Source organism: Anguilla anguilla, chromosome 16, assembly GCF_013347855.1.
Source record: "Anguilla anguilla isolate fAngAng1 chromosome 16, fAngAng1.pri, whole genome shotgun sequence".
In the NCBI taxonomy this organism is placed as follows: Eukaryota; Metazoa; Chordata; class Actinopteri; order Anguilliformes; family Anguillidae; genus Anguilla; species Anguilla anguilla.
This window is the reverse complement of record NC_049216.1, coordinates 34,573,969-34,600,316: the sequence shown is the minus strand read 5'-3', so window position 1 is coordinate 34,600,316 and position 26,348 is coordinate 34,573,969. Positions and strand designations below refer to the sequence as shown.

The 26,348-nt window shown below is 48.1% G+C and overlaps 1 protein-coding gene across 2 annotated transcripts in view; it reads right to left on the bottom strand.

Moving 5' to 3' along the window:
• Nucleotides 1-25,408, bottom strand: part of LOC118214945 (SITS-binding protein-like) — a 30,873-nt gene extending 5,465 nt beyond the window's left edge. Inside the window, exons 1-9 of one of the 2 annotated variants that reach the window (XM_035395251.1) lie at nucleotides 25,046-25,408; nucleotides 24,310-24,760; nucleotides 22,691-22,862; nucleotides 13,002-13,209; nucleotides 12,531-12,681; nucleotides 5,206-5,400; nucleotides 4,565-4,833; nucleotides 3,381-3,517; nucleotides 1,899-2,020 (exon numbers count right to left, since the gene is read on the bottom strand). In XM_035395251.1, coding sequence (XP_035251142.1) covers nucleotides 1,899-2,020; nucleotides 3,381-3,517; nucleotides 4,565-4,833; nucleotides 5,206-5,400; nucleotides 12,531-12,681; nucleotides 13,002-13,209; nucleotides 22,691-22,862; nucleotides 24,310-24,760; nucleotides 25,046-25,050 — 1,710 coding nt within the window. In that variant the 5' untranslated portion in view covers nucleotides 25,051-25,408. Of the gene's footprint in view, nucleotides 1-1,898; nucleotides 2,021-3,380; nucleotides 3,518-4,564; nucleotides 4,834-5,205; nucleotides 5,401-12,530; nucleotides 12,682-13,001; nucleotides 13,210-22,690; nucleotides 22,863-24,309 lie in introns of both variants that reach the window. The other variant, XM_035395250.1, reaches the window with a different exon arrangement.
• Nucleotides 25,409-26,348: the final 940 nt, after the last annotated feature.

Below are 26,348 nucleotides of genomic sequence, written 5' to 3'. Positions count from 1 at the left end.
TGAATTCTGGAAGGAAGAAAGGCCCGTTATACACGATGTTTAATTGAGAAAACAGACTTGTGGTTCTGGCTCTGGTTCCTGTTCTTATTTGGACCCGGGCAGCGCATGGATTTAACAGGCCCGGGAGGAAGGGTGTCGCACGCACCAATCGGGCCACGGCTTTTCGGATCCGGATCCAACCGAACGTCTGAATGGCAAAAAATCAGCCAAACGGAAACGGGGTTGTCCGAGGTGTTTTTCTAACAATTCCACAAAGTCAGTCAGAAGTGCGTAAATTTATTCATCACATTACACATAATTACCCCCCCACCCCACCCCTCGTATTTCCAGTGATTTTTTCCCTTTTGCTTTAAAATGACTTCTCACTTCATTTGAGTTTTTCAAGCATTAGTAGTGCTCTTCTCATCGTCTCTTCCGGAACTTCTCTCTCATTAACACACAACCCGGATATCCTAACTGCCACTTTCCTTCTTCCCCTCATAGTAGCGCTTTTATTGTGAAAAGATGGATCCCCTCTGACCCGGCTTCCTCTCTCCGGTCTGAACCAGGGCACACCGCTGATTTACCGCTCCAGGCGAACCCTCCAGATCAGGATCCTGCCCCACCACCACCTCCACCACCACCCCCACCACCTCCACCACCACCGCCGCCGCTACTGCTGTCCTCATTCTGAAGATTGACGATCGTAAATTTGAAACAAAATCTAATGCGGACCGTATGGGAGCGTAACCACAGGTGAGACTGGGCAAACTTCCCCCCCACCACCCCCCTGCCTGCCCGCCAACATCCCCCCCACCCCACCCCCCGCCTGCCTGCCCCCCATTTCACCCAGCACCCCCCCCCACCTCCCCGCCTGCCTGCCCCCCATTTCACCCAGCACTAGATCTTTCACTCAGAAACCGGAGCCGGCTTCCATAAAGTCAAACGTATCGATATCTGACAAGTAGGTACGTTCTTCTTCTAATTCTCACGAGCATCCATTTTCTTTATTTTTTCCCACTGCATATTTCGAGTACCCCCCAGGGCACAGAACCACCCCCCCCCCCCCCCCACAGGGGGCACAGAATCCACCCCCCCCCCCCCCACCAGGGCAGAAAACCTGTTGCCTTGCCATGCTGCGATCTTCCTGCTCTACCATAGAGGAGAAAGCGGTTTCTCTTCCTGCTCTACCACAAAGGAGAGAGCAGTCTCTCTGTCTGCTCTACCATATAGGAGAGAGTGGGTCTCTCTTTCTGCTCTATCATAGGGGAGAGAGTGGTCTCTCTCTGCTCTACCATAGGGGAGAGACTGGGTCTCTCTCTGCTCTACCATAGGGGAGAGACTGGGTCTCTCTCTGCTCTACCATTGAAACAGTGGCCTCTCTCTCCGCTCTACCATAGAGGGGAGAGGGCACAGAATGTTAATGTATATGTTAAATATATCTCCATTTTGCTGCTGTTTAAACAGTTAAAGTGTGCTCCAGATCTGAGGATCATGGATTTGTGAAGGGCTGGCTGTTGTCTGTTTTTCAGCGTGACGACTGACAAACGCATCACAACCCCAGAACCGTGGTGCAAAGGGGGTTGTGGGTAAGAACGGTGGTGGTGAAAGGCAGGGCTCGGCGGCGGGTTGCTATGCGACCAGGTCAGTGACGTGTCAGCGTTGGCGGGCGGGTCTGGTGTGAGTGTTGGCGGGCGGGTCTGGTGTGAGCGTTGGCGGGCGGGTCTGGTGTGAGTGTTGGCGGGCGGGTCTGGTGTGAGTGTTGGCGGGCGGGTCTGGTGTGAGCGTTTGGCTCAGGTGTGTGAGCGTTTGGCTCAGGTGTGTGAGCGTTGGCGGGCGGGTCTGGTGTGAGTGTTGGCGGGCGGGTCTGGTGTGAGAGTTTGGCGGGCGGCTCGGTGGCGGTTCCGGCGGCTACGTACCCGGTCCTCGCCGCACACCCACGGCGGCGTGTGGAAGGTGACGACGGGCAGGAAGGAGGCGATCTCCAGCCAGCGGACGAACAGCTCCTCATCGCTGACGAAGTCGCTGCTCAGCGAGCCCCCTGCAGAGACCAGGGAGAGAACGTGTACCACAGACGCTGCAGTCGCACCAGATAACCAGCCCCGGCGCACCTTTCCGTCCTCTCCACTTCCTGACTACGGGAGGAACAGGCTGGGAACGATGCTGTTATTGCAGCACAGACCACCCACCGCCCACAGCAAATCATACGGACACGGGCCTTGAATTTCATTCGCACGCGATGCATCAAATTGTAACGTTTTTACTTTAACAGCTGGGAGACAGAACTTTCAGCGTGGAGTTGCATATCTGGGTGGGTCTGCAGCATAAACGATCTGTGGCTGAATTCAAACGATTCAAATGAGCGTAAAAACAGGACAGGGCGGGTGTGTGGTATGAAACGGACGTGTGTGCTGACTTCTCATATTCTTGCTGACGGGTATATATGCTTAGGTGACTCTGAATGAAAAGCAAAAAAAAGAAAAAGAAAAGAAAAGTAAAAATTTGAGATGACCGATGGACGAGCTGACTCGGCGTCAGCAGGAGGACAGGCGAACCTCTTTCCCGCGGCGAAACGCCACCGATTCCAGCGATTTATTTCCTGAACTCTGACAACTTTCTGTTCTCTCCACATCAAAGTGAATTCCTGTCTGGACCCGGGCTCGCTCTTTTTTTGTGCGCTCCGCTGTCGGAATTCGGAATATTTAAGAAATAAGACGATTTTTTGCCAAAAACCCCCGAGGATGTGCGCACCTTTGGGAGGGGAAAAAAAAATGGTCAGAACGCGGTCAGACTGTCCTGAGATCTTGGGTCAACTGCTACCATCAACAACAAAAAAAACTTACTAAAACAAATAGAATTATACCTTATCTTCTGCTTTCATTTCGGCCAAAACACTTCTCTAAAAAGCTGCAGCAATCATTTGATCATTGTATGAGCCACTGGACTACCTTATAGAACATTTTCAGTTTTAGGTGTAGAGTTTTTTTAGGTATTTTGAAGAGGATTTTGTGAGTTTGAGCTGCATAGATATGAGAAGCACGAGGCTAGTGAAATATTGGAAGGGGTCCGAGACTTAAGGAAAAAGCAGCTATATCTCTACAGAGACACTGAATAGCACTTTATCTACACTTACACCGGCCTAACGGTACACTGCCATATAATAACAACTAACAGAATATAGAATAAAACCATGCCTGCAATCACACTTTTACAATCCCAAACAGCTCTGTTCCACAACCATTGTGTGTGACTGTTATTTAACAACGTGTTATTACACACTCATTCTTAGGTAATTACAATGTTGTTACAATTTAATAAGAGTAAATTAATATAGACTTTCTTTCAGGCATTTTTGGGGGGTGGGGGTGGGGGAATGGGGGTGCGAGGGGTAACTGTATTACCTACTGCATCAGGCAGGAAGAAGCTGTACCCCATCAGGCTGTAGTGCAGGACAGACGGGATTAACCCTTTCAGGCCGGAGTAGGTCCAGTCGTCCCGCAGCGGGGTCATTCGGATAAAGAGCGGGACGTCGCTGGACCTGGAGGTCGGGAGGACAGGGAACCGTGTCCACACCTGCGCTCTTTCAGAAACCCGCTGGGGTGTGCGTGTGTGTGTGTGTGTGTGTGTGCGTGTGTGTGTGTGTGTGTGCGCATGCGCAAGATAGTGTGTGTGTGTGCGTGTGTCTGTGTGTATGTGTGTGTGTGTGTGTGTGTGTGTGTGTGTGTGTGTGTGTATGTGTGTGTGTGCGTGTGTGTGTGTGTGTCTGTGTGTGTGAATATGTAGGTGTGTGTATATGTAGGTGTGTGTGTGTGTGTGTGTGCGTGTGCAAGACAGTGTGTGCGTATGTGTGTCTGTGTGTGTGCACATGCATTTGACAACAACTACCAAATTTGTTTTGGCCACTTCAGTGCCCTTTTGCAAGTTTGGGCTGGTGAATCTGAAAACCTTTGGCAGGGGGCTGTCCTGCTCCATGACAACAAAAGCAGGAGAGGAGCAGGTTAATATGATAATGTTTATATTTAAGCGCAGGAAAAGATGATATCCGTCAAAAGCTTTGTAGCTCCTATCAGGTTACGGAGTGACATCCATTTAACGGGGGTCGTTTTGGCTGTTGAACGTGGCCGACTGGAAAGAGCTTCAGTTTCTCTGTAAAAGAAGTTGCCAACTTTTCTTTTTTTTGAACGCCGGCATTAAATCCAAATCAACGTCATTCTCAGGCAAACACGGGGCCAAAGACGGAAGATTAAATTGCCCCATAAATTGTTGGAGAATTTTATTAAAGGGATTAGATTGTCACATTAAAGTTCCCACAACGCTCTGTGGGTGGGGTGGGGTGCGAGGGGTGAGGGGGTGTGAACGTTGACGGGGTGTTTGGCTGAACTCCACTGTGTGGTTGGGGTGGGGAGGGGTGCGAGGGGTGGGGGGGGCGGGGTGGGGCGGTGTGAACGTTGACGGGGTGTTTGGCAGACGGCTGTTTCTGGTTACTGGGAGCGAGTTCGGTTGCCGTGGCGATCCGCCAGGCGGCAGGATTCACGGCAGAAAGAGCGCGGCGATAGCGCCGCCGCCGCCGCCGCGGTGCGCTCACCTTGTTCCCGCGGTAACCACGGTGGAGGCCCCCATCTTGGCCGCCACGGCCGCCAGGAGCCGGATGTACTGGTCTCCGGCCGCGGCTTTGGGGAGGCGCGGGCCCCGCTCCGGTGAGGGGGCCCCCTCCCCGCCCTCCAGAATCACGTACTCCGCGTCCAGCTGGGACTGCAGGCCCTCCACCCGGTCCAGGAGCCAGCTGACCGCCGCTGCGTTGGAGAGGTTCAGTTTCACGCAGAACTTCCCCTCCCACTGGGTCAACAGCGGAACCTGCGGGGGGCGGGGGGTGGGGTGGAGAAGGGCGGGGTGAGTGGGGGGGTGGGCGGATATATACCGCTTTGTTGACGCACGGGAGGTGCCGCAACAGAGATCTCAAACTGTCTCGGTCCCGGAGGCCTGCAGCGTCTGCAGATTTTTCTGCAGATTTTTGTTTCATTTGCAGGTTATTCTAAACACCTGGAATTCCAGGCTCTTGTAAGGTTCTTACCCTATGGAAGTGCATCTCTTAATAACACAGGCTGTGTTTTCGGAAAAGCTATCGTCCTATGGAAGTGCATCTCTTAATAACACAGGTCAGAGTTTTGGAAAGGCTCTCGCCCTATGGAAATGGAGGGGGGGGGACAGGTTTGGGGGGGGGCTCACCGGGTGTCCGTGGGGCGCTGTAGGCACGCTCAGCCAGTACGCCTCCGTGCCGTCCTGCAGGGAGGTCTGGAACTGCCGGGAGTCCACGCTCAGGTACGGGGACAGCGTGACGGAAATGTTCAGAAGCCGCACCATCGGCAGGGTCCTGGCCTGCCTCTTAGAGGTCCTCCTCCTGCCAGAGACATATTCATGGTCCTGCCAGCCGGACGACAGAGAGAGAGAAAAAAGGAGCACGTGTTTTAGTGTGGGCCAGGAGGACAGGAATTATCTCAATGCTAATCTAGTACACGTCAGAATTCTACATTTGTACATCAACCACTTTGAGGTGTGAGATCACAAATACGTGATTGGAATGTTCCTCACTGAACATTCTAATATGATGATGTAACAACTACTGCTGCTAACTGAAAGCAGTGGAGTTCGAGAACACTGACTTTACAAAAGAAAACCATTTAAAATAAAAAAAACTACTCTTCAAAGGGTTAATGTCTTCTACAGATTGTGATGTCATCCTCCGGACAACCAATGACAGTGTCTTCAGTTGCCTTAGCAGGAGACAACTGGTCTTTAGCTGAGCCAGGCTAATCTTGTTAAATAGCCGTTCCCTTAACAAGATGAGCCGCCCAGCACCACTTTGAGTGATTCCGACTGCACTCCAGTTGTCCAAACAAAACATTATTACAAAACCGGGGGATCATGCAATGATTTATAAGACCTATTTTTGGCCTGTTATAGATTTTAGTGTTTAAGAAAAAAAAAAACTACATTTATAAATCTGGCAAGCCTTTTCACGGTCGTACCGTACTTTACGCTAACTTGTTGTTCCAGTTCGTGACTGCAATGGACGGGACTAATGGGGAATAATGAGGAGAAAAACCGTAGCGTGACCGACAATTTATGAAGAGTTCTTACAACGTAACGGACCGAATGCCACGGATTTCATCGTGATTTCGTACTGCACGGAAAAACTCCCCCAACGAGGCCCTTCTTTCGCCCATTAGTCATGTTTACGGTTTTAAATTTGGGCAAAATTTAAAATCGGTTACCGCAGAAAGTACTTTGTCAAGCCAAGTAAAACAGGTCTGTCCCTTTCTCTCTCTCTCTCTCTCTCTCTCTGTAAATATAATGTTAATCTAGCTTTAGGAATGGAAGAGAATGGAAAAAGCTTAATCTCCTCTAATGTAACAGACAGCCCATTTAAAATAATATGCGGTGAACCCCCCCCCCCCCCGACTTGCGTCCCAGGAATACGGCTGGATTACAGCGTCACGTCGGGATCGGATTCACCTGCAGTAGTTTACTTTGGCACGCCTGCCCTGCCCTCTCTGTGTGGGTCCATTCAGATGTTTTCTCTGCTGTTCAGGAGATCCGTTTTTTTTGTCGGTCGCGTAACACAGATGCGATTCGTTTTGCGCACCCAGCAGGTTGCCTGATGTACAGCGATTTTGTTTCTTCTCTATATTGACGTATATAACATGGTAAGTAATAGTAATACTATAATAACATTGAAATGATAATACTTACCATGTAACATAGTATTTTTTTTTAACATTTTGGGGGCTTTAAGTAAAACACCCACCACCCCTTCTCAGTAAAGTGTATTCCTTTTTTTAAAGTTTTTTCTTCCTCCCACAAATCAATGTATCGACCCAAATTTTTAAAAAGATTTCCTTCAGAGTCACACATCTTGACACCCAAGGTAAAAATGTTTGGGCATTTACAGCATTTAGGTTTAGCGTTGATCTGCTTTGTCGTCGCTCTGGATAAGAGCGTCTGCCAAATGCCTGTAATGTAATGTAATGTAATGTCTCAGCAGCGTGCTGATGGCTCCTGTGGAGCTGCAGTAATCGCGGACTGCAATGCGCTATAACGGCCAACAACTCAGAGGTTGCAAGTTCGATTCCCAGCTGACTGACTGCAGCTCCGAGCAAGGTACCCAGCAGTCAGAATCCTGCTGTATAAATGTACTGTAAGTTAAATTGCGTAAACAGTGTAAACCTGTCAGGGTGAATGTGTCTGCTAAATGCCTCAGATAAAAGGTAAATCCTGACTATGCCTGAGCTACCTGGTTGGGGGTCCTGCTGGAATCTTTCAGTCAGCAGGTGATCCAGTCTCATCTGCCTCGTCTGCCTTTAATTATGATCAGGCAATTCCAAACTGAGGAAACTAACAGACATCTAAAAAAATGATGTCTGTTAGTTTCCCCAAAGGCTATTTAAACATAAAAACAATGCATGAACAACCAAAAGTCTTCCTTGATTGAATCCCAGGGGAACATTTTGGTAAACTGCTTAAGCACATGAAAAATGTACATCTGACTCAACATTGTGATATTTTAGTGAACTTTAAGTCTGGCTGTTCTCTCCCCCCCCCCCACACACCACCTCTTTAATCCCTTTCATGTCAGCACCTCAAACTCTTTTTTTTTTTTTTTGGCTTTTAACCCTTTCATGTGTGAGATCACAAATTTTTTATTGGAATGTTCTTAACTGAACATTCTAATGCTGATGTAACAATCACTACTGGTAAATGAAACCAGTGTTCTAGAATTCTAGAATTCTTTTTTTTAATTCCAAAAAAACTTAGTCTACTCTTCAAAGGGTTTGAATTATGCAATATTTATATTCTGACACACAAGACAGTTAAAAAGTTCCCTGGGTTACCCTCCCTGGTACGTTTTCAAGTCATCAAAGCTAAATCAATTTCAGGTTTCAGAAATCTCTTTCTTGGAATTAGGCATTAAACCCTTTTGCTCAGTGAGTAATCCTGCGTGACACCTCAGAACACACAAGAGGACAGAGCCCGTAAATGTGAGGGGGAGTTTCATTTCAGTTAAGAGTTCATGATCAGCGCTCAACAATACTTCAAATACACTAATAACAGAGACAAAAAAACCGAAAGTGCAAAAAAAAAAAAAAAAAAAAAAAAAGATTGAGTATGAAATGGCGGTTGTTGATAGGGACGTTTTTGAAGACAATGAATATAATCTAAAACCACAAAAGGTTTTATGAGGCGGGTTGTGTTGGAAGACTTCAGAGAATGAATGAGCTGCATTGTCTTTCTTTTGTGCCACAGGGTAACCCGATATCGTAAAACATCGCTTTCGCTGTTTGCTTTGCCGATGGCGTAATTATCAGAGCACACACTGCAGATTAATGCAGCGCATACATGCCGACCATTTGCGCAGCTGGGCAGTACACGCCAGTTTAAAACCGACGTGCTTGCAAAAGAGTACAGACAGCAGTGCCTCACCTGGCGTTTAAACCAGAACTCGAAGCCAAAGAATCCAGTTATAAACGCTCACTACGGCCAGGAATGGACAGTATTTCAAATCCATGCATTTGGAATAGGTATTACGCATGAATGTTTTTCATTCATTTGTCTGACTCCTATTTAGTAGGCTACCAACTGCCAAACAAGACTTTTATTTAGTAGCAACTGTCAAACAACCTAACTCCCACCACCATTTTAGCTTGTATATAAATGTGGTTGTGAGGTGCATCATAGCATATTTTTGCCTATCCGTGACTACAAGTGCACTTCCGCGGCGTAGGCTATATATCTGACAGGTTATGAGACGGCCAAGAAGACAGCAGTGTCAGTCAAAAGCGGGTTTAGATAATTGATTCTCAATCCTATGGCAGCTGTCTGTATTTTTACATTCGCTTTAAAAAATACATTAAAATGTGAGTTGTTGAACGTTTGACGGTCCGCAGCGTAGGCTACATATTTATCCGTTAACCGTTCGCTCACTAATTGAGTTACGCGCCTGTGGACCTTTCCCCTCCTGATATCAAATCGTAAAAGCAACCTCTTTTCCAAAACAGTACGCTTGGTTTTCAGGGGTGCATAACGGACAGCGATTAACGTGCGTGTGATTTCCCCACGTCTCTGTCCAGTGGCTAATTCCCCTGCCCCTTTAGCGCCGAAGCCCGTTAGCCTGGTGAGCTGCAGTAGGCTACCGGGGCTCAGGTCCCAGTCCCACGCCCAGCTGACGGTCTTGAGGTGTCCGCGACAGGTGTGCGAGCGCTCTGGCTCCGGACGCGGTGACGGGAGGCCAGATTTAATCTGCCCCGAGCGGGACAGCGCGAGCGAGGCCCCGGCTGAAGGTCAGATAACGAAGCGCGGGGCTCGCCGAAAAGGAAAACCCGCCACCGCCGGTCTCGTCCCGCCGACACACGCGCCTCCCTCTTCGCCAACGGTCATTTTCGAATTAAATTTATAACCCAGCGACGCGCAATTACCCTTCACTGCGCCCCGTGCGACCCGTTCATCATTCGGCGGCTATGACAGACAGTAGTTCCACCTTCAGCTCCACGTATAATTGTTTTAAGGCATTCCTGTGCCAGTTTGAAGCCAGTTAGATCAAATGTTCTACGGTTAAAACATCAAGAAATCCTCCTTGAAAAGCGCAAAAAAAAAAATTGGAAGCGCAAAATAACTAGGGTCAAATTTTACTCAAAGCTTAATTTGATGTTTTGTCCGTCTTTACACAATCTGTACACGAGAAGGAGAAAAAATCCCCAGATCGCATTTCATGGCAGCCTAGGCCTGGTCCCGCAAATTAAGTGTGTTTTAACAAATGATCTCACTGGGAAAAGTGAGTCATGGAAGATACATATGGTTCTCCTAGAGGAATTTATCTCTTTACATTGCAATGACGGCATCAATATTCAGTTTCATTTTGAACAAGTTGGAGAAATTAATCATTATTTTTTCCCCACTACCTGATTGCTCCCAGACTGTAAGGCAGAGATTTAGAATCTTTGAAGATAGAAGAAAAAATGCAGTATGTATTTTTAGCCTGAACAATTCTTACATCTACAATATGTACATATAATAGTGTTTATACTACAGTAAGAACAAAGGAAAACATGAAAGTGTAATGCTGTTAAAAATTATCTTTAAAGGAACGACAGAGGGAACAGGAGGTGAATGGAGGAGTGACCGTGTGGGACATGAGGGATGTGGAGTAACTGACCGTGTAGAACAGGAGGGATGTGGAGTAACTGACCGTGTGGGACACGAGGGATGTGGAGTAACTGACCGTGTGGGACAGGAGGGATGTGGAGTAACTGACCGTGTGGGACAGGAGGGATGTGGAGTAACTGACCGTGTGGGACAGGAGGGATGTGGAGTAACTGACCGTGTGGGACAGCAGGGATGTGGAGTAACTGACCGTGTGGGACAGGAGGGATGGGGAATAACTGACCGTGTGGGACATGAGGGATGTGGAGTAACTGACCGTGTGGGACAGGAGGGATGTGGAGTAACTGACCGTGTGGGACATGAGGGATGTGGAGTAACTGACCGTGTGGGACAGGAGGGATGTGGAGTAACTGACCGTGTGGGACATGAGGGATGTGGAGTAACTGACCGTGTGGGACATGAGGGATGTGGAGTAACTGACCGTGTAGGACATGAGGGATGTGGAGTAACTGACCGTGTAGGACATGAGGGATGTGGAGTAACTGACCGTGTAGGACATGAGGGATGTGGAGTAACTGACCGTGTAGGACATGAGGGATGTGGAGTAACTGACCGTGTTGGACAGGAGGGATGTGGAGTAACTGACCGTGTAGGACATGAGGGATGTGGAGTAACTGACCGTGTAGGACAGGAGGGATGTGGAGTAACTGACCGTGTGGGACAGGAGGGATGTGGAGTAACTGACCGTGTAGGACAGGAGGGATGTGGAGTAACTGACCGTGTAGGACAGGAGGGATGTGGAGTAACTGACCGTGTAGGACAGGAGGGATGTGGAGTAACTGACCGTGTAGGACAGGAGGGATGTGGAGTAACTGACCGTGTGGGACAGCAGGGATGGGGAATAACTGACCGTGTAGGACAGGAGGGATGTGGAGTAACTGACCGTGTGGGACAGCAGGGATGGGGAATAACTGACCGTGTGGGACAGGAGGGATGTGGAGTAACTGACCGTGTGGGACATGAGGGATGTGGAGTAACTGACCGTGTGGGACATGAGGGATGTGGAGTAACTGACCGTGTGGGACATGAGGGATGTGGAGTAACTGACCGTGTGGGACATGAGGGATGTGGAGTAACTGACCGTGTAGGACATGAGGGATGTGGAGTAACTGACCGTGTAGGACATGAGGGATGTGGAGTAACTGACCGTGTAGGACATGAGGGATGTGGAGTAACTGACCGTGTAGGACATGAGGGATGTGGAGTAACTGACCGTGTTGGACAGGAGGGATGTGGAGTAACTGACCGTGTAGGACATGAGGGATGTGGAGTAACTGACCGTGTAGGACAGGAGGGATGTGGAGTAACTGACCGTGTGGGACAGGAGGGATGTGGAGTAACTGACCGTGTAGGACAGGAGGGATGTGGAGTAACTGACCGTGTAGGACAGGAGGGATGTGGAGTAACTGACCGTGTAGGACAGGAGGGATGTGGAGTAACTGACCGTGTGGGACAGCAGGGATGGGGAATAACTGACCGTGTAGGACAGGAGGGATGTGGAGCAACTGACCGTGTGGGACAGCAGGGATGGGGAATAACTGACCGTGTGGGACAGCAGGGATGGGGAATAACTGACCGTGTGGGACAGGAGGGATGTGGAGTAACTGACCGTGTGGGACAGGAGGGATGTGGAGTAACTGACCGTGTGGGACAGGAGGGACGTGGAGTAACTGACCGTGTGGGACAGGAGGGATGTGGAGTAACTGACTGTATGGGACAGGAGGGGATGTGGAGTAACTGACCGTGTAGAACAGGAGGGATGTGGAGTAACTGACCTTGTGGGACAGGAGGGATGTGGAGTAACTGACCGTGTGGGACAGCAGGGATGGGGAATAACTGACCGTGTGGGACATGAGGGATGTGGAGTAACTGACCGTGTGGGACAGGACGGATGTGGAGTAATTGACCGTGTGGGACAGGAGGGATGGGGAGTAACTGACCGTGTGGGACAGGAGGGATGTGGAGTAACTGACCGTGTGGGACAGGAGGGATGTGGAGTAACTGACCGTGTCGGACAGGAGGGATGTGGAGTAACTGCCCGTGTGGGACAGGAGGGATGTGGAGTAACTGACCGTGTGGGACAGGAGGGATGTGGAGTAACTGACCGTGTGGGACAGGAGGGATGTGGAGTAACTGACCGTGTGGGACAGGAGGGATGTGGAGTAACTGACCGTGTGGGACAGGAGGGATGTGGAGTAACTGACCGTGTGGGACAGCAGGGATGTGGAGTAACTGACCGTGTGGGACAGGAGGGATGTGGAGTAACTGACCGTGTGGGACAGGAGGGATGTGGAGTAACTGACCGTGTGGGACAGGAGGGATGGGGAGTAACTGACCGTGTGGGACAGGAGGGATGTGGAATGTTCGTTCAGGCTGATGACTCCGTCCCCCAGCTGGTGCCTCTTCAGACGGTTGGAGAAGGTCCTCAGCTCCCTCTCCACCTTCGCACCCGAGTCCACCTTTGTGAGGAGCTTCCAGAAGGGCAGCCTGAGGCAGGTTATGCCACACAGTGAGTCACTGTACATTCCAAGTATATTCCATTACATTCTGTTCATGAGCTTCACGGAGAATGGCAATCCCTGATCCCCTGGTCCGGAGCACAGAGCATATATAAGAACTGGAGAGGCAGGAGAGGTCAGAAGTTGCAGAAACCAATATGGCGTCCAGTACACCGCAGATCTCGATTTCCCCATAAGACCATAATGGAGAAACTCCAGCCCCCATAGGAATCCATGGGACCGGTAAACGGAAGCTGTCTCCAGTTCTTGTACATCTCGATGCTCCAAACCCCCTCTACTGCCGCTTACCGTAAAATGCTGAGGTTGGGCAGCGCGCGCCTGTGGGGGTGGAGCTTGCTCCCCACCTCCTGATGGACGGCCCGGAGGTCCCGCCCCACGCACACCGTGTAGCGCAGGGGCTGCCGCACCATGCCCGGCCCCGCCCGCAGGCAGAACTGCGTGCGGCTCTCGAACCCCACCTGCAGGGGCACCGCCGGGTCCACCAGCACCGCTACACCTGTGCACAGGTGAGAGACCACACCTGGGTCAAATACGCATTCGTTTCGGATTCGAAAATACTCTTCTGTGCTCCATTGATCTTGCCTGGTGTAACTGAAACTTGCTAATATGACCAGAAGGCGAGGTTTGTGCTTTTTTGAGGGTATTTCATTGGTTCCAGTACAGCAGACAAGATCAGTAAAGCAGAGAAAAGTATTCGAATCCAAAACAAATACATATTTGACCCAGGTCTGACAGAGACATACATGTCACATCCCAATCAGTCAGCAGGCGACCCTAGAACATGCTGCACACGTGATGTGTGTCTGATTACTGACTATAATCACTGTGAAAAGCCACATTTACCAAACATTACTTTCTTTTAGCAGAAGCTTCTATCCAGAGGGGCTTAACCTACACCATTCGTGACATTACAAGCCAAGCCTGATATTCATTTTTGGTAAGTTAAATTCATGTTCATCTCTGGAGTAATTAATTAAATCATTCATACCCGAGGGAATTTCGCGCAAAAAAAATATCACCGGCCATGAAACATATCCACGCCGTCTCATTTTTTCAGTGTGGCATAATGACGAGATGATAAGTAAAAGATGAACTACAGGACCACGTTCAGAGATGAGCCGTAAAAATGGGAGGGAAATTGAAAGTGGCACAGTTAACGTAGAGACACGGGGAGCCTGGGATCTACGTTGGCACAGACGAGCGCGTTCCGAGCTGCTCAAACGCGTACGTGCGGAGGTTTGTATTAATAGACGTGCCCGGCGTCTTCGCTGGCACCTCAGCCGCGGGTTTCCAGGGATAGCTCGATAGCTTTAGCCTCCCCCCTTCCGTGGGGTCATCATTGTTTCGCCGTAGTCGACAAAACGGACATGCGCCCTTTGACCTCTCGTTGGCTGTTGGGGTCAAGGCGAGAGCAGCCAATGAGGAGGAACATTGGTCTGGCGGTTTTGGGTTTTCACTCCAGAGTCACCTGTACCCTTGAGCCCCCCGATCATAAGTCAAATAAGTACTTTAAATTATTCAACTTTATTAAATGCTGGTAAAAAAAAAATGTTTAAAACTTCGATCCCTACTGTCTCCAGAAAACTTTTCAAGGAAACGTATTACTGACAAACTTGTATGTTATCAGGAGTGGAGATTTTTGTCCTAAATAAATATGGGCAATGAAATTATGTCAGTAATCTGAAGGAATGTTACTGGTGTCAAAAAGGTTAAATATTTTAAATGAAGTATCTGACCCATATCTGACACCAACTGCTTCCAGATCCCCACGTCTTCAAACCTCACCACACCTTTTGTCAAACTCTTTTTTTGATTTAATATTTTATATTCCCCAGACAGTTTGTAAAATAACCTGACATTTCTACTCTCACTTTATTGAGAGTTATCTACTCACAAAGCCCAGGGAAACTCAGCTGTTCTACATGTTTACCAGCTGACATGGCACTTTCATGTTACACTTGTATCTTCATCTAGCACTCGTTGCACTTGTCGTATCATCTTGATGTTATTATAGCTCTATATCATATCTCTTGCAATCGTGCCTTCTGGTTTGACTTGCCCTTACTACTGACTTACTGCTTAAACTGGACTTGATGTTCACGGCTATGGATACCTGTTACATAATGAGTATTGTACCTTATCGGGGCACCTGTGGTCCGTAGTTGTTCCAATGACCTTTGGTATTACTGTACGTTGCTTTGGACAGAAGCGTCTGCCAAATACAAAGTAAAAAATGTACACAGAGGAAAAAAAGGTTCCCTTAAGGTCCTAACGGTAGCATGGCAGCATTAGCATCGCTTTATCTCAGCATGCTATGCGGCTGCTATAATCCTGCGATGTGGAGGTTTGAACAGTGTATTTGTCCTGGAGGCTTGTCGGGTATTTTGTGGCTTTGGCACCAAAAGCTCTTCAGTTGACCTTTTTTTAAAATGCCAAGCAGCTCAGAAAAAGCAGCTCAAAAAGCACACAGACATGCAAACTGCTGTTGTGATGTCACAGCAGACTCCTCAGGCGATGGTATCAGGTATTTGCCTCACCTGATTGGTCGTATATCTTTGCATTTATGTAGCACTTTTCCGAATGCTCAAAGTGCTTTACAGTGAAGGGGAACTCGCCTCACCCACCACCAATGTGTAGCACCCACCTGGGTGATGCACGGCAGCCATTTTGCGCCAGAAAGCTCTCCACACATTAGTGAAGGTGGAGAGGGAGAGAACATTTTTCAGCCAATTAAATCTGGGGATGATTTCTGGTGGCAGGTTTTTGCGAGAGCCATCTTTTACCTGTTAAATGTTAAATATACGTGTACTTGTTAAATGTGTAAAGGTGAGGGTACCTGTTAACTGTGTAAATGTAAGTGTAATTGCACGCGTGTGAGGGAGGGTCAGGCAGTGCAGCCTCTCTCTGCTCTCTCTCTCTCTGCTCTCTCTTTCTGCTTGCTCTCTCTCTCTCTCTGCTGCTGCTCTGTTCGTCTTCGCGCTGTCCCTTCCCTGCGTCTCTGGTGAGGTGGCGGTGAGATTATGTGAACCAGATGATTGTGTCCGCAGATGTGGCTGCCCTCACAAGAATTCCTCTCAGTTCTCCGGTTTCCCCTACTGTGCCAACCTGCCCCCCCCCTCGCTCCCGGCTCTCCCCCCCCCCTCCCCCCCCCCCGGCTCTCCCCCCCCCCCACCGTCTGTGAGGCCGTTTTGGCGGTGTGACGGCAGTCCGCTGCTTCGCTCCCTGGGCTGCGTGTCCTCGCGCGTTCGCCTGAACCCTGGAAGCTCTGCTTTAACGGACTCGCGGCTCTCCGCTCCACCCTGACCCGACACCGACTTACTTACTGTACCGTCCTTTAGCTGCTCTGGTCCACAGCACACCGACTGACTTACTGTACCGTCATTTAGCTGCTCTGGTCCACAGCACACCGACTGACTTACTGTACCGTCATTTAGCTGCTCTGGTCCACAGCACACCGACTGACTTACTGTACCGTCATTTAGCTGCTCTGGTCCACAGCACACCGACTGACTTACTGTACCGTCATTTAGCTGCTCTGGTCCACAGCACACTGACTGACTTACTGTACCGTCATTTAGCTGCTCTGGTCCACAGCACACTGACTGACTTACTGTACCGTCATTTAGCTGCTCTGGTCCACAGCACACCGACTGACTTACTGTACCGTCATTTAGCTGCTCTGGTCCACAGCCTCTTACAGACCAGTATTCTGCAGGTTTACTGAAGGGGACGAAGCAGGGGGTCGTACACACAGGGGGGAGGAATAGCGAAGACATACAGGATATACCTTGTTAATGTAACAAAGGCAGTCGCTCAATGACAAGAAATCATATTTCAGACCTGTGGTAAATACAAACTGTATAACGAATATACCTCAATTTGGTTTCATTTGACACTTTTTAAAATGTGCATGTTTAAAAGTCAACATTGACTCTGCTTTGAGAGGAAGTGTGTGCGTGTGCGTGTGCGTGCGTGTGCGTGTGCGTGTGTGTGTGCATGTGTGTGTGTGTGTGTGTGGTTGCTCTTATGGGTGTTTATGGGGACTTGTTAGGAGAAGTGGGGACTCTGCTCTGATCAGTGCTGCTTGCCTCTGGCACATTTATGCAGTGCTCTCCACGCTGTTACACACAATAGCCGTTATACAGCAGCAGGTCTTCGGGCTTCCGGAAGGTACTGAGACCAGCCTGTCTGGCTCCTGATCCTGTACTTTTTATCTTTGTGAATTGGTTAACGATCAGCGGAAAGCCACTCGGAAACAATCCCGCCAAAGCTTTTAACTAGAGGTGCATTCAGAGCTACTGAGGGGCGGAGATGTATTCTAATGACTCATCGTCAGATTGATCGTGGTTTCCGTGACACCAGCTGCACACACACGCGCGTGCGGGCATTCAGAGGCCCGAATGTCTCACCTCTCCAAGCGAGGAGGATCTGCGGAGTCAGCACACTTTTCATACTTCCCTGGACCACAGAGAAGGATTAATATTGTGAGAGGTGTTGTGATGGGACACGCATAAGCAGTGCTCAATGCCTCCTTTTTCCTGGCACCCCGGGCTGGTGCTAAATTAATCTTGTGGACGATTCAGGGACAGTCTGCGTCACTGCCAAGTCATTGTGCCTCATGCTCTCGGTGAACAACTGAACAACTGAATGTCCCTACTACTGCAGTCTCTGACTCCAATTTGTACAACATGGCGGCACCCGCAAACTACACTTCCCAGGCTTCAAAGCGCTTTTCATCGAGACCATGGAGAGTCAGTGGGTGACGTCACAGTGACTTGGTCCATATTTTTCTACAGTCAATGGCTTGAATACCCCGATGGTCTCTGCCTCTGCTACACGACCTGGGCGGCTGTCCCGTGCCTGTCATCTACAAGAGCTCCAAACCGAAAACATTCCGTGTGGCCAGTGACTTACACCGCTAAACATTGTGCAAAATAAAAATAAAATAAAATAAAATAAAAACTTCAAAGAAGGGCTGCTTCTGAGGTGGTCCCGCGCGGAGACGGATACTGAGCACGTCCCGGGACGACAGGAAGTGAACGAACGAAGACCCCCTGAGCGAGCAAACGAACTGCGGCGGCGTCCGGTTCGCGCCCGAGGGACGCTGACGGGGGTCGCGGGAGGAAGCTCGTTCTGCGGCCGCCACGGCTTCCCCCAGCCCTGCTCCTGACTGAAACCTGCGTGTGCTGGCTCTGGCAGCCCACCTCACAAAAATACATCACTGACAGAATATTATTTTTCTGTTGCCGGTAAGTAGGAGGTGTCTCTTTCAGGTCCTTATTCCTTATTTATTCTTTCAGAACAAATCATTTGGACCCGATTGTAGTTACAGAAAAGAAAAAAAAGAAAAAAAAAAAAGAAAAAAGAAAAATCCATAAATCTGATGCAGCCCATATTTTTTGCATTATTGGTTCCAGACTTTTCCCAAAGACAGGTAATCTCTTTAGCGCACCGAACAGGCCGTGCTTTACAAATGATCACTGTAAAAACAACAGAAGGAGGCAAAATCTTTCCAGGCCATATTTGTAAGGATAGGCGAGGGAGGGAAGCTGTTTTGCTGGATGCCAAACAGGCCGTCTAATTTAGCTCCGTCAGCGCGCTGGGTTTTCAAAGAAAGCCTTTGTCTTCAACCGTAAGTTCGTAGGAAAAACAAGGGGATGGAAAAAGCCCCCGATCGCTCACGAATCGAGTTTTAGCGCCGACTTCATAATTCTACTTAATTGCTGTCTCATAAGAAACTTGTCACGCTGCACTCAATGAACTTTACGGAGACTCTCAGCGTCCAGATTTAACAGCGTATAATTTCAGGCTGAACTGGGCCCGTTATAAGACTGATGTTCGCTCAGACGCTATTCCATTGAATAGCTAATAAGTTCTGTCATGTGTAAAAAAAAAAAAAATAGACCTTGCCTCAGTTAATTTAACTTACAGATAGGACCCCAAGAAGTGATCAAAGGTTGGACCAAAGAGGGTTCTAAGATACAGAACAGCATGTACAGTAGCCTGCATGGTTATCTTCACCAGGAGTTATCAGTGGTTCAACGGAAGGCTTATGCTTGCACAAAAGACCTTTATTGCACAGAATTTACTGCAAGAACTACTGCAGGGAGAGATCTGTTCAACCAAGCCGAAGGCTGCAGTATCGGGATCATGAACACGGTGTCATCAGAGGTTAGGCCACAGATTACAGTATCAAGATGGCTCAGATCAGCTTCTCATACTAAATGCTGAACATTGTGTCCTTGCAACCAAATGGCTAATCGCCTGAACTCTTAACAAAGCCAGACCTCCGTAGTCTGGAAGGAAAGCTAATAGTAGGTGAACATTTAAATATCACACCATGGAGGGAAACTGCAAAACCTCGTAGATCAGGGACCTGCAGCTGCTACCTCATGGCTTGCTGGTGTCCCTGGTTACTGGGGTCATGGTCTCTTGGAGCCGTTTATTACCCTGTAAGCTGACCCTCACCTGCTTTCTCAGGTGTGCATTGGCTGCTGACTTCAGTGTGAGAATGAAAACCAGCAGACCACCCCTGTCCTGACAGGTACAGATTTAGGGTGCACCTCTTGTGGAACCCCTATGCCCGATGTGAAGGAGTGGCCCTTCACTAGCTTGCCAACTGTTTAATTGATTCAATTTAATTGTTTAATTGAATTTAATTCATTAATTTGAGGCAACTGAAACCAGGTGCAATTGATTGGCTCAGCCTATTTAAGGACTGTCAGTAGGGGCAGAGGAGGGAAGATGACCAAAGCCTTTTTTACACCTGCTAATGCTACACTATTGGAAACAACTGACTTCTTCCAAAAAACAAACAAACAAACAAGCAGAAAAACGTAACCAGAGATCAGAGGTGACCCGGCAAGCTAGCCGTTATCTCAGTCATCTCGCTGGGCTCACAACAGCTGGTCAGAAAGTCTCCCGCACACGAATTGTATTACCTAACACTTACTGTATGCCTAATGCCGCACACATCGTCATGCTAACATTGTCTCCTGCTGCTATTTTTGGAGCTATGCCTTGTCTGCTTGGGGTTACTTGGCAACGTTAAAAAACTTTTTTTTTTTTTTTTGTTTTGAAGTAGTGTACAGCATGTTATTTATTTTCGACAGAGGGGGGGGGGGGACAGAGGACGGGTGGTGGTGGGGGGGGGTGGTGGATTGGGGGGCATTGGCCGCGCTTGAGGCCGTCCTATTGGAGGAGGCTTGCGTAAGAGCCTCAGCTCTCTCTGCCAAAACCTGTCGCCAGTGTTACATAAATCATAATGCCTGCCCAAACAATCGTCTGGGAAATCACAGTACCGCTCTGTGTGCTTTCGTCACATGATGGTCATTATGCTCATTAGCTCATGTCATGACCCCCCCCCCCCCCCCCCCCCCCGCCTGTAATCTGTCTCTGAGCAGCTGTTGGGGGGGGGTGGGGGAGGGGGGGGGGGGGAGGAGAGGGGGGGGTTAATACCAGAAGCACCAGATTTATATCTCTGCCACGCGGTGGCGGACGGTGGTGGCTAATGGTGCCGGACGGTGCGATGGTGGCGGTTGGCGGCAGTTGGTGGCGGTTGGCGGCAGTTGGTGGCAGATGGCGGGATGTTAGTGGATGGTGTTGGATGGCGCAATGCTGGCGTACGTTGGCGCACGGTGGTGGGTAGCATAATTCTGAAGCAGGTTTCCATCGTGTCGGCTTCACCTCTGTGAACAACCTCTTCTGCGTTAAGTCTCGGGGGTGAAACCTGTTGCGTCACCAAGACGCTTCCAGGTTTTGGCGAGGTAAGGTGCGCTCTGGGACATGTCGCTTAGGCCAGGAGTCCTGCGAACGGTGGACCGTCCCGTTAGCAGAGAAATATGAGCAGCTCTCATCGGCTCAGCGCTTACATAAAGCGTTAAGAAGTAAGAGCGCTGTTTTTATTTTTTCATCCGTAACCGGCTCACTGTTGAGATGTGTGCTTGGAGATTTCGAAATTTCAAAAACTCTTTTGCAGAGCGTGCTGCCAATTAAGTTTCTTTATTTCTTCTAAGGGTTTTTTTAAATTTAAATTTATTTATTTTTTAATACATTATTTCTAAATTCACTTATCCCATCTACCTTTAGAATCATAGCCAACACTAGATACTGAAAGATTGTTTACAATATTTCACCAATAATACAGTTCATACAGCTTAATATTAATAAAGCATCTAATACTACAGTTCATAAAGCTTAATAAGGCGTCTAATACTACAGTTCATTTATAAGGCTTAGTTGATTATGAGTCCAAGAGTATCACCAGAATTGAGAGGGAGCGTGTGTGTGTGCACGTGAAAGTGTGTTTTAAACGCATTCAGCGGGAAGGGGCATGTGTGTGTGCACGTGAAAGCGTGTATTAAATGCATTCAACGGGAAGGGGGATGTGCGTGTGCATGCGAACGTGTGTGCGTACGGACCGCAGACTACAGGAAATCAGAATTAAAGCAGTTAAACTGCCGCTCGCAGTGGTCTAGAGGTAGAGTAGAGCCGGGCGATGCCACACACACCGTTCTTGAGGAAACGGAGATAAACACACAGGCTGTAAGATGCCCCCAAACAGGTTTAATGGCGCAAACAATGTCTCTACCTGCAGAGGCCTTCAGCAGGTGTAGCTGTTTATCATCCAGGCCCACCTGATGAAGTGACCAAGGCTGGTGTACTGTCCAAATTTGTGCTTCACTTTGATTTGTCAGTTTTAGTGAACACTAACTTGTTTATGAAAAAGAAAAACAATAATTATTTCTTTTAAGTGTATGTTAAAGTTACGGACACCTGTGGATTGGATCCCAGCCAAATACCTTAGCAGGTAGAAATGTTGTTTGAGGACATTTAGTACAGGTCATTGAGTCTGCTTCATACTTCCCCGGCCCCTGGATTTTTTTGTGATGACGCGTGCTCCTCTTTTCTCTGTATAAGGTGCCTGCCTTATCGTATATTTTGAGAACTCCCATCTCCACCCCATCTGATAATTCGCAAAATGATTTTTATCAAGGATTAAAGAACTAGAACTCCGTTGCCTTCAGTTACCAGTAGCGATTGTGACATCAGCATTGGAATGTTCAGTTAAGAAGATTCTAATCGTGTGTTTGTGATCGTACGCCTACAAGGGTTAAACTGCCTTTTTACCCAGCTGTCCCAGAGTCCTCCTGCTCCTGTGGCGACATGCCTATTTACATTAGTTGAGTCAGCCAGCCTGTAAGATCATCTGCTTAACGAACACAATGTGGTGTAATGTAAGGAATATTCTGGGGCCTGAAGTGAAGTGCACATCTGCAGCTGCAGGGGGCTAATGCTAGCGCGTATCTTCTGTGGCGTTGCCGTTGTCTCCTCTGTGCGCTCTCACCCGGTCTACTAGTTGCACCGGTCCGTGTGTGAGTGGGGTGAGTTTGGGGTGAGTGGGGTGGATGGGGTGAGTGGGATGGGTGGGGTGGGTGTGGTGGGTGGGGTGAGAGGGGTGAGTGGGGTGGGTGGGATGGGTGGGGTGAGTTTGGGGTGAGTGGGGTGGATGGGGTGAGTGGGATGGGTGGGGTGGGTGTGGTGGGTGGGGTGAGTAGGGTGAGTGGGGTGGGTGGGGTGAGTGGGGTGGGTGGGGTGGGTGGGGTGGGTGGGGTGGGTGGGGTGGGTGGGTGTAATGGAACACGCTTGGAGCCAAAAGAACAGCCCAAACCCCCGCATTTGAGTCAGGCTTTGGGGCACCCACAGGAGGGACAGACCTCCGCTGGCCAATCCAGGCCTATGCTGTCCGATCACATGACTGCCTCCTCCAATGGCGGCTCTGTGAACCTTAGGTCCCAAGAGCTGTTACAGTGCCTTCACTGCGATCCGTTAATACAGCCCTGTTCATTCACTGAAGCAATCCAGTATACCTTCACTCAAGAGTACAACCGCAGCGCCCCACCATGGGACTCAAACCTGCAACCCCTGCTTTTATAAATCCAGTTTCCTAAAGTATTCTTGGGGGCGTGGCTTCTCACCTGACGAGCCCAGGAAGTAGCGCTCCAGGACGGACCCGTACCCGGTGGGGTTCTCCCGCAGGTCGCTGACGGTGAAGGGCTGCATGGACGTGTTGGCGCCGTTGATGGGCCAGCTCTGCGCGTGAAGGCTCGCGCCGCCGTACCAGGACACGTTGGTCATGGAGAAGCAGTCCTGAGAGAGAGAGAGATCAGCTGTGGGTCGGCACGTTACCCGTGCGTACTGTGCTTTTTTCACAAAATTGCCTTATTTACTGTCACAAAATTAATGTTTTATTAGGTTAGAAGGTATCCCTATTCAGAGCCGCGTGCACAGTTTACATTCTCCGATTCTACCCGTTCACACAGCTGAATCGATTCCGGTTACGCAACTCACTCAAGAGGACTGTGTGCTCCGCCAGTGAAAAGAACCTTCGATCTCTTGAGTTACCTGCCGATTTACCTAACCGGCAAACTAAACCGTCACCCACAATAAACGTGATCATAGTGATGTCCAGTGCGCATGCGATACTTTTACAATTGTGGTGAGTTTGAACAGAATTTGATGTAGATAACCACACGCCGTCAGTGATGCGCGTGCTTCATTCGCAGAGTGAAATTCGGTACTTCTTGAGCAGTATGGTACATACCCGGGGACGGAAAGGAAACTCGAAAAGCTTTCCATTTAATCATAACGGATATCTATAACACCTGTGAGAAACCAGTCTACCGTGGCCGCAGAAGACGTCTCAGGAATTCTCGGTCACAAAGTTTTAAATTTTAATATACTCCTGAATGTTACCATTCCGTTGTGATTTGCGGGAATTTTTCTTTCTTTATTAAAAGCGACATTTGGCAGAAAGATTTTGACCCATGCCAACATGGAGCCAATTTAGCTGAGGGAAACGGAAAAATAGACATAAGATAGGCTGCAAATCGCTACACAATTGTCTTAAGTCACCGGAATGTCTGTGACTTTGTCTGCAAAGACAAACCGCCCCTCAAGTAGTTGAACAGCGATACGCTTCATGCTATTTTACAGCATATTCTGAAAATTGTCTTAATTACGCTCACCGCCGTGAATTCACGTTCATTCATATATATCTAAATTTACAAATTGGTTAAATTGCAAAAAAAGATTTTGTTTTATTTTTTATTGGCAAGAGGCTTTTGATAGACAGATTTATTGATTCGTGCTGTTTAATTTGCGTCTTTTTTTGATATGTGGGCCTACTCCCCGTCGCAGAGCGAGACTGTCACCTGAAAAAAAAAAACAGCGCCAGGATTTTCTATTCAGCTCAGTTTTAGACTGCAGTTTTAAATGAGCACGTGATAGATTTAATCCAGGAATGTACAAATTGAAGGATTTGTTTCGGAACATCGGAAATATTGAGAGAGATTTGGGGGAGATTTAATTAAGGTGCGCAAATCTCCCCATGAACTAAATATCAAATATCGAGTAGCCTATTACATTGTCACAAAACAAGAGTTAATGGCAATTTGCATAACATTTATGGCACTAAAACTACTTTTTAAAGGTGCTACGTTGCCCGCCGATCACTTATAACTTACTTATAGAGACAGCTGGTGCAACAGGTTACCTTATGAAATTCTAATGGCAAACGAACAGCGCGCGCGCTTACCTTCAGATCCACTTGACAATGGAGGGCTGTCCATACTATGGTATAGCACTCCGTCTCCGACGTGTCATCCGATTCCAGAGCTATCTTTACGTCTGCCATCGAATCCCATGTGTAACAGAACTCGGTCTTGTTAAGCCAGCAAAGGTTTCTCACGAAGGGAACCTCCGTGTCGGACGTTTCCACGTTCCCCACGTCAATCTCCACAAAGGTTTTGTCTTCGGTCAGTGTCTGTATGACCAGAGAATGTGTCCGTCTCTCCCATATCAGTCCGCTGAAACCCCCTCTCAGGATCCAGTTTTTATTGGGCTGATCCACCACTTGCCAATAGATGATCCCGATGGTCATAACGAAGAAGATGGCAACGCCGAGACAAGCGATCGCCCCCTTCCAAGTTTCGTTCATTTCCTTCAGTCCCGTGTCCCATGTTACTTCTGGGATGGGGCTCGGGTTCCTGTTTCGCGCATGTGGCATATTGTTTTCAAATGAAAATAAAAAAATAAAATAAAAAATACAAAACAAAATTTAATCAAAAACGAAGAAGAAGAAAAAAAAAAAGAACTAAAAAAGCCAAAAATCGTAAATGTTTCACCATGTCACGTTACTTCACCTGTGAGAAAAGTTAGTAGCGTATGCATCCGTTATTCATGCGCATTTATGGCAACTACTGAAAGCAGCCGTGTCAGCTAGAGCGGTGGCATCCCCATTGCCGAAATTTGCAGTAAAAGAGATGACTTACCACATGTTGCTTTATAGGTTTGCTTTGTAATGGCATTGATCGTTGAGCCGTGAGCGGTCTTACCGGGGTTCGGCAGTAATGCCTGCGAATAGCTCCTTAGAAGCTTATTTGCTTGCCCTGCACTTTTCCGCTCGTGTCTGACGTAACCCCCAGACCGCCGTTCGAAAAGGAGACGCGAGGGCGATTGGGACGCGGACCCGCTTCGCGGATCTCGCGCCGCAGGTTAGGGCGAGCGGGCCACCAGCGGCGGGAAGGGAACGTCCACTGCTCCCCCGCTCTACGCGCACACAGCATGACTTCGTTACCCTTCGGTAACAGACGTTTTTGTCACCCGGCCAGATTGCTTTCACTGTCCAACTCGGGTTGTCAGTCTTGAAAGGAATGAAAAATATGAAATAAGACACTGCTCCTCGAACTAAAACAGTCGTTCAACAGGTCGACAACCAATAACATTTCGATCCAATAGAAAACGACGGCTGCATTGCGAAACACATATTGCATTGCCAACATGAGTTAAATTCATTACCCTTTAAGTTGTTGAGAAATTAGATAATTGAGGCAATTTTTTTAAATACTGAAAACTTCCTTATCGCTTATGATAATATTAAACAAACTTCCACTTGAAACGATTCAAATGCGCAAAATGTAATTGCAGAAATGGAAGACATCCGTAAATAAAATACGCCTCATGGTTTGTTATATTATAATAATAATAATAATAATAATAATAATAATAATTGTAGATTTAATATATTTTAATCAGTGTCGTGTCAGGAAGGAGTTACCACGTGCCTGCCAATTTTTGGTTCAGATTTGAATTTTCTTTTTAATTTTAAGGGGCTGGGTCTTTAAATTGAACCTTACTAAGGACAGGAAGCCTTATAAATAAATATAATCAAAGCGCATCTAAATTTTTTCAATTGATTGCGCCGTTAATGAATAAAACAAAGACATTTAACAACATGGAAACTTTAGGGATTCCGGTTATTAGGGACGCCAAGTGAATCTGGGCTTTCGGGAAAGTTTTCCAACCGCAAAACGGTTCTCTGTTTTTTAGTTCTCTTGAGTATGTCAGAAAACCTCGTAAAACCTTATTTTCTGTTGCACTTTTATGTTGCAGATTCGTCTGTACATTAAAAATATTACAATTATTATTATTATTAGCCTATTATTAAATGTGTTTTTTCCCCCCAGATTTTTCCAAATTGGAAACCTGAGATTCGCGCTGTCTCGTGTGCATACACGTGTATAGTCGCGCTCCTGCGTATGTATCCAAGGTAATGGCGCTATATTTAATCTCGTT